Below are 12,474 nucleotides of genomic sequence, written 5' to 3' on the forward strand. Positions count from 1 at the left end.
GGGAGCATGGATTTGTTGTTGTGGTCCAGCGGTCAAGGAAAAACGATGTGGACCTTGCATGCAATCGTGGGGGCAAACCCAAAATAAAGGCTACGATGAGACGTACCAGCAGCATAAAAAAATGTTGTCCGTTTAAGATCTTGGGCAGGTACGACTCGAGGGGTGCCTGTTGGAGGGTTCAAGTGGTAAACGAGACTCACAACCACGATCCCGTTGAATTCGAGGAGGGGTGTGCGTCTTTTAGAAAAATGAAAAGCGACTAGCTGGATATGGTTGAGAGTTTACACAGGACCGGCGTTAAGCCGCAACAAATCGAAGCAGCCCTCCGCGAAAAGTTTCCTGGTGTGCAACCTGTAAGAAAAGATATATACAACCACACCGCCAAGATTAGGAGGGATGGGCTACTAGGCGACACCCCTATGAAGGTAGTTCAAAACATTTGTAGTTTTAATGTGTACTTGCCGTGCGTGGAATATTTACTAAAGTTTTATTTCATCCAATGCAGGCGCTAGAAAACTTTCTCGCAGGCAACGGTTTCACGTTCTATACCCGGGAGAGTGATACCGACGACAAGACGGAGGAAATTTTCTTCTGTCATAATAAGTCGCATATGATGTGGCGTGCGTTCCCCGAGGTGTTGATGATTGACACGACGTACAACACCAACATGTTCGACTGGCCGTTGGTTCAGTTTATCGGTGTGACATCGACATCAAAGTCGTTTTGTATCGCCACCGCGTTTGTTATGAGGGAACCGCAGAGGAACTTCACCTGGCTTTGGAGAAAATTAAACAAATGCTTGATGACTGCATGGAGCCACGCGTGATCTTGACTGACGCGGACCAGGCCCTCATGAACGCCTGCGACGTGGTCTTCCCTAATGCCACCAAAAATTATGCAGGTGGCACATATTCAAGAATATAAGGAGAAAATTTAAGGGCCTATATAGGACGGATATGGGGACGGACTTTGCGTACTGGTGGAAGGTCCTGTATCAGTCTCCGACGATACAGGAGTACGACAACCGTCGCATTAACATGGAGCGTCATTTGATACAGGACGATAAAGCAGGTGAGTCCTTCGAACCGGATGACAGTTTTTAATAGCCTAAACATACGTCTTAATAACGTTTCCTTTTTTTTCAGAGGTCTAGCAATACATTCACAACAGCTGGTTGGATCTATACAGACACAAGTTTGTAGCATGCTGGATCGACGAACGCCGAAACTACGGCGAAACTACAACGAACCGAGTTGAGAGCCAGCACGCAAATCTAAAAAGGTACCTCAATGGAAGAAACAACTCACTCGACAAAATTGCCAGGCACATCCTTAAAATGGTCGAATCGTATATGAAAGAGATCGGTAAATCTTTTCACGACTCCCGTTCCAAGGTCATGGAAGGACATCGACAGCACGTCTGGTTGAAGAAGTTAATAAAAAGGGTGTCGATTCACGCTCTGGGTCTATTTGTGAACGAGTATGAGTTGAAACACAAGATGTGTGATGGCGGGGCTTCATGCGACCACCATTTGTATTCGTCTTCGGGGCTGCCATGTGCTTGTCGGATTGAGGGATACATAGTTAATGACACGTGTATCCCAATAAAGGATGTTGACCCGTTCTGGAGGAGGCTTAATTTTGATCAAGCCTATTCGCTGAACGAAGAGCCAGACTACGAAGCAGGTATGCGTGAAATCAACGATACGCTGTCGTCCATAGATGACCCTAATCAGAAGAAAAGTTTTTCGCGAAGCTCATATTTGCTATTCCAGGGAGATCTAAAAAGAAGTCAGCCGAAAAAAGAGAGGATCCTTGGGGGCGTCCCAAAAAAGCAGATCCCCCGAGGCACAGCTCATACACCCCTGCTCCAGATCTTCCTAGACACAGCACATACACCCCCGCTCCAGATCTTCCCAGACACAGCTCATACACCCCCGCTCCAGATCTCCCCAGACACAGCTCATACACCCCCGCTCCAGATCTCCCCAGACACAGCTCATACACCCCCGCTCCAGATCTCCCCAGACACAGCTCATACACCCCCGCTCCAGATCTCCCCAGACACAGCTCATACACCCCCGCTCCAGATCTCCCCAGACACAGCTCATACACCCCCGCTCCAGATCTCCCCAGACACAGCTCATACACCCCCGCTCCAGATCTCCCCAGACACAGCTCCTACACCCCATTCTTGTCACAGGGGCCCAGCTACGAAACCCCCACCCCATCCTCGTTGTCTCGTTCGTTGTCCCAGTCAGCTTCACGGTTTAAAATTCGTCGGGGACGCCCTAAGACATCGAAACCTACAGGAGCTCACCTCGGGTTTCCTTTGATGGTTTCGCCAGCGCAAGTACCGGCGATAGAAATGTTTAGGAGCGTCATTCCTAGCTGGGCTCAGCCATTTTTCGCAGACATAAAAAACGTACGCCCAGACGGTAACTGCGGTTTCCGATCAATCGCCGTGGGTTTAGGGATACATGAGAAACTCTGGCCGGATATTAGGCGGGCAATGCAGAACGAGTTGGAAACCAACAACGGGTGGTGGGGGGCGATGTTCAGCAAAGAGGATGAAAGATTGTACGGCTGGGTTCATTCCAGCATTCTGTACTCCAACACGGTCAAACCAGCGCCGCCGAGTCGTTGGTTCAGCATACCCGGTCACGGGCACGTGGCTGCTCAGACATACGCGTGTGTGTTAGTCAACCTAGCTGGCAATCAGACCGAATCTTACTTCCCATTGAGAATCGGTCCTGACTTGGTTCCGGATCCACTGGTTATAGGCATCGCTAACTGGGGAGGTGATCACTGGATATATATCAACCTGGTAGGGGATTTCCCAATACCTACGCCAAACCCTAATTGGGCAAGAAGCGCCATGCCGGCGACGCTCGAATGGAAAACAAGGTTCGGATAGCGTTTGAAGGAGTACGAAGTGATACGCAAGGGTTGGCAAAGGAAACCCTCTAACGTAGATCTAGACAGCTTATAGAAGACAATGTCTCAATGGATGAAAAGTCTATAATAATAATAATAAATAATAAATAATATTAATATTAATAATAAATAATAATAATAAATACTAATAATATTAATAATAAATAACAATAATTAAATAACAAATTAATATTAATATTAATAACTAATAACTAATAATAATAGTAAATAATAAAAATACGAATAATAACTAAATAATATAAAATAAAATTAATAAAAATAATAAGAATAATAATAATAATAAATAATAAATAATAATAATTAAATAACAAATTAATATTAATATTAATAACTAATAATTAATAAATACTAATAAATAATAATAATGAATAAAAAAAATAGGCAGAATATGCCGCGTATAGGTCTATACGCGGCGTATTTGTGCCCCTTATATTGAACGCCGGCTACTCAATTGCCACTTTATTTCAAATTTCAAACTCCCGCCCGAGCAACCGAGCATTCGAGCATCCACACACGAGTTTATATTGGACCGACACCGACCGGAATACGACACGAGCCGAGGAGATTTGACCCGACACTGACACGACATGGAGGTAATTTTTTAATATTATGTTGATGATGATGATTATGTTAAGATGATGATGATGATGTATTGTTGATGATGTGATGATGATGATGATGATTGTGTTGTGTGGATGGATAAAACCGTCGGCCGGAGTCTGGCCGTAATATGGCCGGAGTCCGACCGTCGGTTTGCAGGGACTATTAGCAGCGGTGTATAGCCCTATATGCCGCCTCTGATATATAATTTTTTTTTATTATTAGTATTGTTATTATTTATTTTTTATTATTAACACTATCTATTTTATTATAAATATTATTATTAATATTTATTATTAGTATTTATTAATATTATTATTATTATTGTTGTTGTTGTTATTATTGTAATTGTTATTGTTATAATTATTATTATTGTTGTTATTATTGTAATTGTTATTGTTATAATAATTATTATCATTTGTTATTATATAGTTTGGGGACGACGAGATTGAGGAGGAGCTCGAGCAGGAGTACGAGCAGCAGATGGGGCGGGGCCGGGTCCGTGGCCGGGGCCGCGGACCCCCACAGGGTGACGACGTGTTGGTCACCTACCCTCATGTGCAGTTCACTAAGGGTTCTGACGCCCACACACGATACATTCGCCTACGCCAGATGCACCCGTTTCCCAGCACGATTATATCCTGGTCGTTTTTGGAGTCCTGTGACGCTCACCAGCGGGTGGTTGAGTACATCGGACAGGATACGCCCTGGAGCCGATGCTTCAGTATGCCACTATCAGCCCACCGGGAGCTGACACCGGAGGTTTACTCCACGATACGCGTTACTTAAGTTTACTCCACGTTGTTATGTTTTAAATATATTTATTATATTATATTATATAATAGTATGTTATATAATATTAAATTATATTATATTATATTATTGCAGGCCCCGCGCGTCTGGTTCGCCAGAGATTCAGATGAGGGTGCCAGGCGCCGATACGACATAGTTGGAGGTTTACTTCCGCATGTTCGGGCAGGACGTCCATCTCTCCAAGGAGGAGTTCGTGGTATGGTGGAGGGCCATAAGCGATCACGCCTTCGGGGATAGGCCCTTGGACACCAAGTCCAAGGTCTCGGCTATTAGGGACCCGCTACACAGGTACGTTTTTAAAATGTATTGTATTGTTTAGTATAACGTAATATATATTAATTATATTGTATTATACTATATTATATTATATTATGTTATATTATATTATAATACAATATAACTTTATATTATTATTGTTGTTACTAAATTATATTATCTTATATTACACAGGTACCTACTCAGGCTGATTCCGATGTCCATCGCGGGTCGCAACCAGGGCGCGGAGCACTATAGCTGGCGCGACCTGTTTTTTTTAGGTGTCTGCTGACTCACACGTACTGCAACCTCGCTAGGGGGTTTGCAGACTATTTTGTCGGCTACCAGTTCAGGCAGGGACGAGGGTCCTTGATGGGTGGCGGGTACGTCACCCAGCTTGCGATATCTTTGGGCCATGGAGCCCTGGTGCACGGCCTGCATATCGCTCCGACCCTTCCGAGCGAGTTGGACCGCATCCGTTGCGGCGGCATGCACATTGTGCGTTCGTTCCCCCGGCCCAACGGCCCGCACGACCGACTGGTGGCTGGGGCGGGGGCACGTGTGCCTTACGTCTCGGTGCCTTTAGTCGAGCCTCCCCCGGTCGCGGCACCGGAGGTGGAGCTTGTCCATGAGCCTGTCGACGCGGGTGAGGGGGCCGGCGGGGATTCGGACGACGGTGGTGACGGACGTGAGGATCCGGGCGCATCTCAGGTACGTTTTAATATATTATCGTTTTATCGTTTCTTTTAATTCGTCTTCGTATTAAACGTATTTCTGTTGTTTTGTTGTTAGGGGCCGACGCAGCACGTTCCACACACATATCACGCGGTGCGTCTGGGTCCCGCCACCGACACTAGGTTGCAGGCCATTGAGTTGGGGATGAGGCAGATGTCGCGCCAGATCGACTGGCTTGTTAGCAGTCGGGTAGCGAAGTTGTCTGGACAGCGGTACACCATGCCACCGCCACCCCCTCCCCGTTTTGACCACGAGGTGAGCACGTCTGGCGTGAGACGCGGACGGGGCGATGACGTAGATGCCGCAGACAGTTCGGGGCCGATGCGCAGGGGAGAGGACGACGCCGACGTAGGCGACACGTTCGGGGGCCTCGAGGGCCACGACGACGGCATGTGCATGAACATGGAGGACTTCCTGTAGATTTTTATGTTCTAGTTGTCGTATTTTCTTTTATTTGTACGGATTATCAATATAACAATGATTTTTGGTATAATATAACAATGATTTTTGGTATATATATATGTGTTAACTATTTTTTACCGAAATAATATTAAATATTAAATAAATGATTAATATATAATGATAATAATAATAATAACAAAATAACAAAGAAAAAAAATAAAATAAAAAAAAACATAATAAGACAAAATTGGTGGTGTTTTCTAGAAACACCGATTCATACGCCGCGTATAGGTCTATACGCGACGTATAGGGCGGTGTTTTAGCAATTGGGGCGGTGTCTCTAGAAAATTAATTAATAAAACCAATATACCTATTATAAAATAATAATGTGTATATCAAAATTATTATACTATTTAAGGGAATATTTAGTTTGGAAGAAATGATTGTGAACATTTCAGGCTCACAAGGACAACATGCTACCGACGTGTCAAGAGTGGTCCACGTAGAAGTGGGCCCACCTTATAGGACTTGTCAACCAATCAGAAAACGAAACGCAGCTACGATATAGTACATGCAGGTCCACCACAGTAAGTATGTACCTTTCTGGTACGTCTAATTCCCTGAGATTTTATACCGGCCTAAAATGTTTTCTCGATAATAACATTCAAATCATATTCGATATCATAAATGTTATCGGTTTTTTTAAGAAGATTGTTTTTTAATCTTTAATCAGGGGCTATAACATTTATGAAGATTGTTTTTTGATCTAACAATAAATAAAATCAAAAGATTTTTAATCTTAAAAAAGTTAAAAGATAAAAGAAACTATGGCGTAACTTGTAACTTGTTGTTACTTGTAAGTGCATTAATATTGTTTTGGGCCTGTCCTGAGTTTCGTAGTTACGTGACAAAGATAGAGTGTTTTTTATACTTATAGGTCTTAAGTGCATTAATATTGTTTTGGGCCTGTCCTGAGTTGGTAGTTACGTGACAAAGATAGAGTATTTTTTATACTTATAGGTCTTGAGTTTAAGTCCCATAGGATAAAGAAACTTGTTTTCTAAAAAAAAAAATGTTTCGGTTCAATCTCCTAATTTCTTTAAAAAAAGACAAATTGTATTTTAATAATCTCAACTAACTGTTATTGGCTGATAATAATCCCAACTTAGTTTATTGCCGTTGGTGGTCCCAAATTAAAAAAAAATGGCTCTTAGTGGTCATCCGTTAAAAAAAAATTAACGCGTTTAGTTTTTTTTTTTCCAAATTTCAAACTGAATTTTAGGGCTTTTGATCGGAATGAGGATACGGGTCGATTTGATTCAAAACTTAGCTCGAAATGATGCTCCAAACGGCTTGATTAATACTTCGAATAAGTTGTTTGAACTTCAAATTAACAAAATTAAGTTGTTTGGAGCATCGTTTCGAGCTAAGTTTTACATCAATCGACTCGTGTCCGCTTTCCCATCAAAAACCCTAAAAAACCAGCTTGAATTTCGGAAAAAACTTAACTCCGTTAAGTTTTTTTTAACAGATGACGAATGAGAGCCAATTTTTTAAATTTGGGACCACCTGTAGCAATAAACTAAGTTGAGATTATTATCGGCCAATATTAAAATCCAATTTGCCTTAAAAAAATCCACACGTTATGATCTACACATTTTGTAGGTTGATGGTATAAAATTAGAAACACGTATGAATATACTAGTTTGATAGATTTTTATACACAAAAGTTTTAAAAAGATCTTTATAAAAAATTACAAATTTATTTATTTGTATTCTCACAAAATATGTGTGTGTGTGAATAACTCAATCTATAAACAAAGTAAACGAAATAAACAAAAAACCATCTTTATAAATCATGGCAAGAGTTTATGAACACAAATAAACAAGCCGTTGTGTTCGTGGATTTTCTACGAGCATTGGATCCATTTATATGAATGATTTTCTACAATCTCTGGTCCTCTTCTGAAGAGTTCTTTCATATTGGCAGATTCAAGCGAAGAAGGCGATAAAGCTGACAACTCCTGAAACTTTGATTAATCTCATACTTAATCCATACTTAAATATCAATCATGTTAGTCCCATTTACCCGATCAAAGTATTTCGGGTTTCAGTTTCTTCATTGGACTCAAGATTTTCAAAATACCTTGACACAATATATTAAAACATATTTGGTCCCAAGTACGTCATTCATATAGTTATTTAATAGCACCTAAAAAACATAAATAAACCCAAACATGTAACAACCTTAATAACATAGACAAACATGTCTACTAGGAACACGTCACATTTTGTAGAAACAAATGAAGGGTAAAATTGACTTTTTTATTGTTATTTTTATTTAAAGTAGAGGTAGGCAAATAAACTAGTTAACTGAACCGACACGAAAACAGAACAGAAACCGAACCGGTTTGAAACCGATTATGTAGAACCGGTTTGGAACCGATTGAAAACGTAGGTTCGGAACCCGTTTGTAATTTTCTCCACCCAAACTGGACAAAAACAGGTCAAAACCCGAACCGATCATAAACCAGTTTTGACTTTGTTGACCAAACCAAACCGGTTTTAACCCAAACTGGTTTTGAGTTTTAAACCGGTTTGTACACCTCTAATTTAAAGCATCATAATTATTGAAATGATTAAGCACTATAATTAAGCAAAGGCAAGGAAGACTTTAAATGGCTTATCTTGTTAACCTTCAATTAAAAATTAAACACAATTACTCCAATATTCTGTTCTTCCACCTAAAATTACCAAACTACCCAGGACTTGAACTAATTAAAAAAAGAATCTTTCCATCATAAAAGCTTTTCAAATAACATGTTTATTACTATTTGAGTTACATATGATTAATGGAACAAGTGGGGGTCACTTAGTGTGATAAAGTATGGACGGCTAGGATTGCTTAATCATGAAGTTTCTTTATTCTTTTTGTAATTATATAATATATTGTTCCACGTTAGAAAAACTAATTTTAGAGTAATCTCAGCCGTTAGATTATCCTGAAACAAGATCCTGGCCGTTTAAACTCAAAAATTTGCTTCTAGAAGCTGAGGTTACCAGCAGTTTCAAACAGTTCTAAAACCCATAAAAAATTTGCTTGACCTGTGTCTGTGCTCTGTACAAAAAAAAAATGGCAGTATGAACAGTCCACTTAAGTTTAGCTTTTCTTTTTCTCTTGGCATTCCAGATTTAGTGATGGCGCAAATTGGTGTGTGAAGTACATGGCATCATGTAGCATATTGATCACCTTGAACATCTATTTTCTACTAAAATTGTTTTGTTTATTATGTATGTGTGCAGAATGGATTATTGGTACACCTGCCACCCATCCAAGCGGTTGTTGCTTCTGTTTTGAAGGTTTGATTCTATTTTTCATTTTTACGTTTCAGTTTTGAAATTCAATTTTAGTATTATATCCATTCTAACATTAAAATTTTTGTTTTATGTTTGTTTTACTTTTACCCATATGTAGCCTAATTTTGTATACCATTTCACAGTTAGAATGTTACTAATCCTTATTTTGGTCTTTCTTTCAGCTTACTTTGCATCACAGTGTTGATAGCAGTTTAGTATAGCTCCTTATACTAATCTTTTTGGCTATAATCGATAATTATATATGACTGAATACATTTGTCTGTCTTTGCAACATCTTTATATGTCCATGCCATACTAAATAATATATATTTTCCCTTTTCTGCAGGTGCCTTTGTAGCACAAATAAGTGTTTACTGAAGGATAACTCCTTTGCACGTAGGGGGGAGGCGGTGAGCAAGCATAACCAAGATAACCGAACCGAACATAACCAATAACCGATTAAACCAACAGAAATTAACCGACTGATCCGACAATATTAGTTTTGGTTATTTCGGTTATATATACATTAGATCCGCTAGATCTAGGATTTGGGGTACATCGGTTAGCACAGCATTTTTTTTTTATTTTACCTGGTTTATCGTTTACTAGGTTAAAACTTTATAAACATATTTAAAACTTGTATTTTATCTAACTTGCTATAGTGATGTTCCTTAAAGATTTATTTTTACAATAAAGCTTTCAACATCCAAAAGTTATCACACTTCCATATATATCCATGAGAGTTACTAGAGAGAAAGAAAAGCTGAATTATTTATCAAAGATGGAAATATAAATTTACAAATGGTGTGTATGTATACATTGATATTTCCCAAAAGATTATTTTATTAAATAGTGGCTTTTTATTTCTGCAAAAAGGCACCAAAAAAAAAAGCAAAAAACAAATGCTTTATTCTGTGTATTGCAAGCCATTCAGTCTGTTATGTTATAGCCAAACTTTATTCTGTGTATTGCAAGCTATCGATTATATCCGCCCCATCATTGATAGCTTTCTTGTATTAAAGCCTATTGATTGATACTCTTGTTGAAAAGAGTTTCATTTATTGTCTTCCATAAATACTAACATGCCATGAGTACAATCGACTGATTACTTTCTTATTCCCGTCTTTTGTCCTTATATTTTAAGTGCTCTTTGAGAAGATCTCTAACCTCAAAAGCATAAATCAGAGAAATACCGCACCAACTGCTTATAAATTGCGAAATGATCAAAGCCACGTAGCATGATACTAATACGTGTTCCCCGATTATAGTGAATCTTCACATAATGGACATACGTTGGTTGCTTCTAAAACCCCTCTTTTATGTAGCGATTCTAATGTTGGTATTTTGTCCATTTCCGCTTTCCAACCAAAGAGATTGGCGTTTAAAGGTACCCATATACTTTAATCCATAAGGACACAAACATAACATGATTTTAAATGGCCAAACGGGTATTCACATATTTAATCTGAAATCCATAACTATGAACCCAACACAATTAACACCCTTATATTAATATAAAAAAGTGAATAAAACACAAATTGGTCAAAAAGTTTGATATAATTAAAACATACAGATCAACTTCTCATCCCAAACATATTGCATCTGATTTTGAAAGAAAATCATTTTTTACAACCAAAACAAAGTAATATTCAAAGAAAGATGTCACTCTATCATTTTCATGACTCATAAGAAAAATATTTATTAGTATTAATTTAATTAACAAAGTAATAAAATCAAAGAACATGTCAACATACATGTCATTTTCATATTTCAACATATCTATACCCCTCTCAGGTTTTGAGGAGTTCTATATTGCTTTCAAGTCAAGGAATCACATGCAATTGTCTCATATTACACCTGTTAGTTTCTATAAGTTATACCACTCATGAAATGTATAATGCGTCGATATACCACTTAATACTATCTTTATAATATGTTAGTATAATACTCATACGACCTCATATAAAACCTCATACAACATGTATGCTTTATGCATGTATGATGCGTTATGTATGCATAGTTTGTTAGTGGTGTATTCATGACCGTAAAATTGTACCAACAATATTTTTACTTTTAAATGATAACATTAAGAAACTAAATATTTATTTAGTCCTGGTAAAAATAATCACCTAAAGGGTAAAATAAATTACTTTTTTTTCCCATTTTTTAACCCGAACCGACTAAGTTTTACTTCATTTTTTACGCCTAATGTCAATTCTAAATCATTTTATCTATTAATTCCTCAAATAATCAGAATTTATTAACAATCAATACACTTGATTATCTAACTATTATCTAACAATCAAAATTTATTAGCAATATCAAGATCTTTAAAATTAAATCAAAGTCCATACCACAAAACAAGAAGCTAAAAACAACATTTCAATTACGCAACTTATATGATAACTAGGCAACTTATATGATAACTCAAGGGCGCATTTGCCCCCCCTGCTAACAAAATCATTGTAAGGTAGCTATATAAATCACAAAGTACAATCAAGAAACCCGAAAAATGAAGAATAAATACCGGAAAAAAATTGGTAACAATATTAATCTTTTCGCCTTGCCAACCAAGCTGTCTAGCTCGTTTTTCCCATAACAAAGTTATCTTTTTTTCTTGTCTGGTTAACGCTTCGGCTTGTTCTCTTGCTTGTTCACATGTTTCAGTAGCCGTGTTGCATTTTTCAGCCTCTTGTTGGTATTGAGACGCTACTCGTCTCGCTTCACCAAATGTGATGTTCATATGGCGCATGTGTTCTTCGTTAACTTTTTCTAGCAGTTTTAGTTCTTCTGATAGTAAATCTACAAACAGTTTTTCCAGTTCTTCTTTCAAATCCGGATCATCTTTCCCACAATCTGGATTTTAAAATGATGAAATTAGCATATAAGTTAATAAAAAGGGTAATTGTGCATTTAATCATGATTCGTATCAAATTAACCGTAAAGGATGAACATGCACCTGTAACTGTAAGTTTAGTCAAGCCTGCAATATATGAAAACAAACAAGAATTAATATTAGAATCATGTTTTACAGATTTTTAGAAACCATATACTAAAAGTACAATCATCGATCAATTTTTGCAATTTCTAGCTTAATCATATTATTTACAAATAATCAACTCCAAATTCATTAATACTTTTACTTCGCAAGTAGTGGTGCAAACGAGCCGAGCCGCTCGTGAGCTACTCAAGCTCGGATCAATAAAAAGCTCGAAACGAGCTGAGCCTTTTCGAGCTTGATCCGAGCCCGGGCCTTAAATAAAGCTTGTTTAGTTATTGAGCCTGAGCTCTAGCCTTGTATGGGCAGCTCGTTTAGGCTTGTCGAGCCTTGTGTATTTAAAAGTTTTACCTCTTT

General features: G+C 38.4%; 2 protein-coding genes across 2 annotated transcripts; one reads left to right on the forward strand and one right to left on the reverse strand.

The window, feature by feature from the left end:
- Positions 1-269: 269 nt before the first annotated feature.
- On the forward strand, positions 270-826 carry LOC143598544 (protein FAR1-RELATED SEQUENCE 5-like). The gene is made up of 2 exons (XM_077076738.1): positions 270-425; positions 506-826. Exons 1-2 carry the CDS (start codon positions 270-272, stop codon positions 824-826), a joined length of 477 nt encoding a protein of 158 aa, XP_076932853.1.
- A 10,634-nt stretch (positions 827-11,460) lies between these two features.
- Positions 11,461-12,250, reverse strand: LOC143598545 (uncharacterized). Its single transcript, XM_077076740.1, has 4 exons — positions 12,229-12,250; positions 12,079-12,102; positions 11,647-11,975; positions 11,461-11,487 (listed from the first exon to the last, which is right to left on the reverse strand). The coding sequence occupies exons 1-4, from the start codon at positions 12,248-12,250 to the stop codon at positions 11,461-11,463; spliced, it is 402 nt and encodes a 133-aa protein (XP_076932855.1).
- Positions 12,251-12,474: the final 224 nt, after the last annotated feature.

The sequence above is a fragment of the Bidens hawaiensis genome, unplaced genomic scaffold, assembly GCF_021521415.1.
Source record: "Bidens hawaiensis isolate Kalapana, Puna unplaced genomic scaffold, B.hawaiensis_p1.1 tig00050490_1, whole genome shotgun sequence".
NCBI classification, from domain to species: domain Eukaryota; kingdom Viridiplantae; phylum Streptophyta; class Magnoliopsida; order Asterales; family Asteraceae; genus Bidens; species Bidens hawaiensis.

Coding starts and splice junctions, on each gene's coding strand:
- LOC143598544 (XM_077076738.1), top strand. CDS start 270: ATGGTTGAGAGTTTACACAGGACCGGCGTTAAGCCGCAACAAATCGAA. Junction 426..505: donor TAGGCGACACCCCTATGAAG/GTAGTTCAAAAC, acceptor CATCCAATGCAG/GCGCTAGAAAACTTTCTCGC.
- LOC143598545 (XM_077076740.1), bottom strand. CDS start 12,250: ATGAATTTGGAGTTGATTATTT. Junction 11,976..12,078: donor GACTAAACTTACAGTTACAG/GTGCATGTTCAT, acceptor TTTAAAATCCAG/ATTGTGGGAAAGATGATCCG. Junction 11,488..11,646: donor TTGTTACCAATTTTTTTCCG/GTATTTATTCTT, acceptor TGTTGTTTTTAG/CTTCTTGTTTTGTGGTATGG.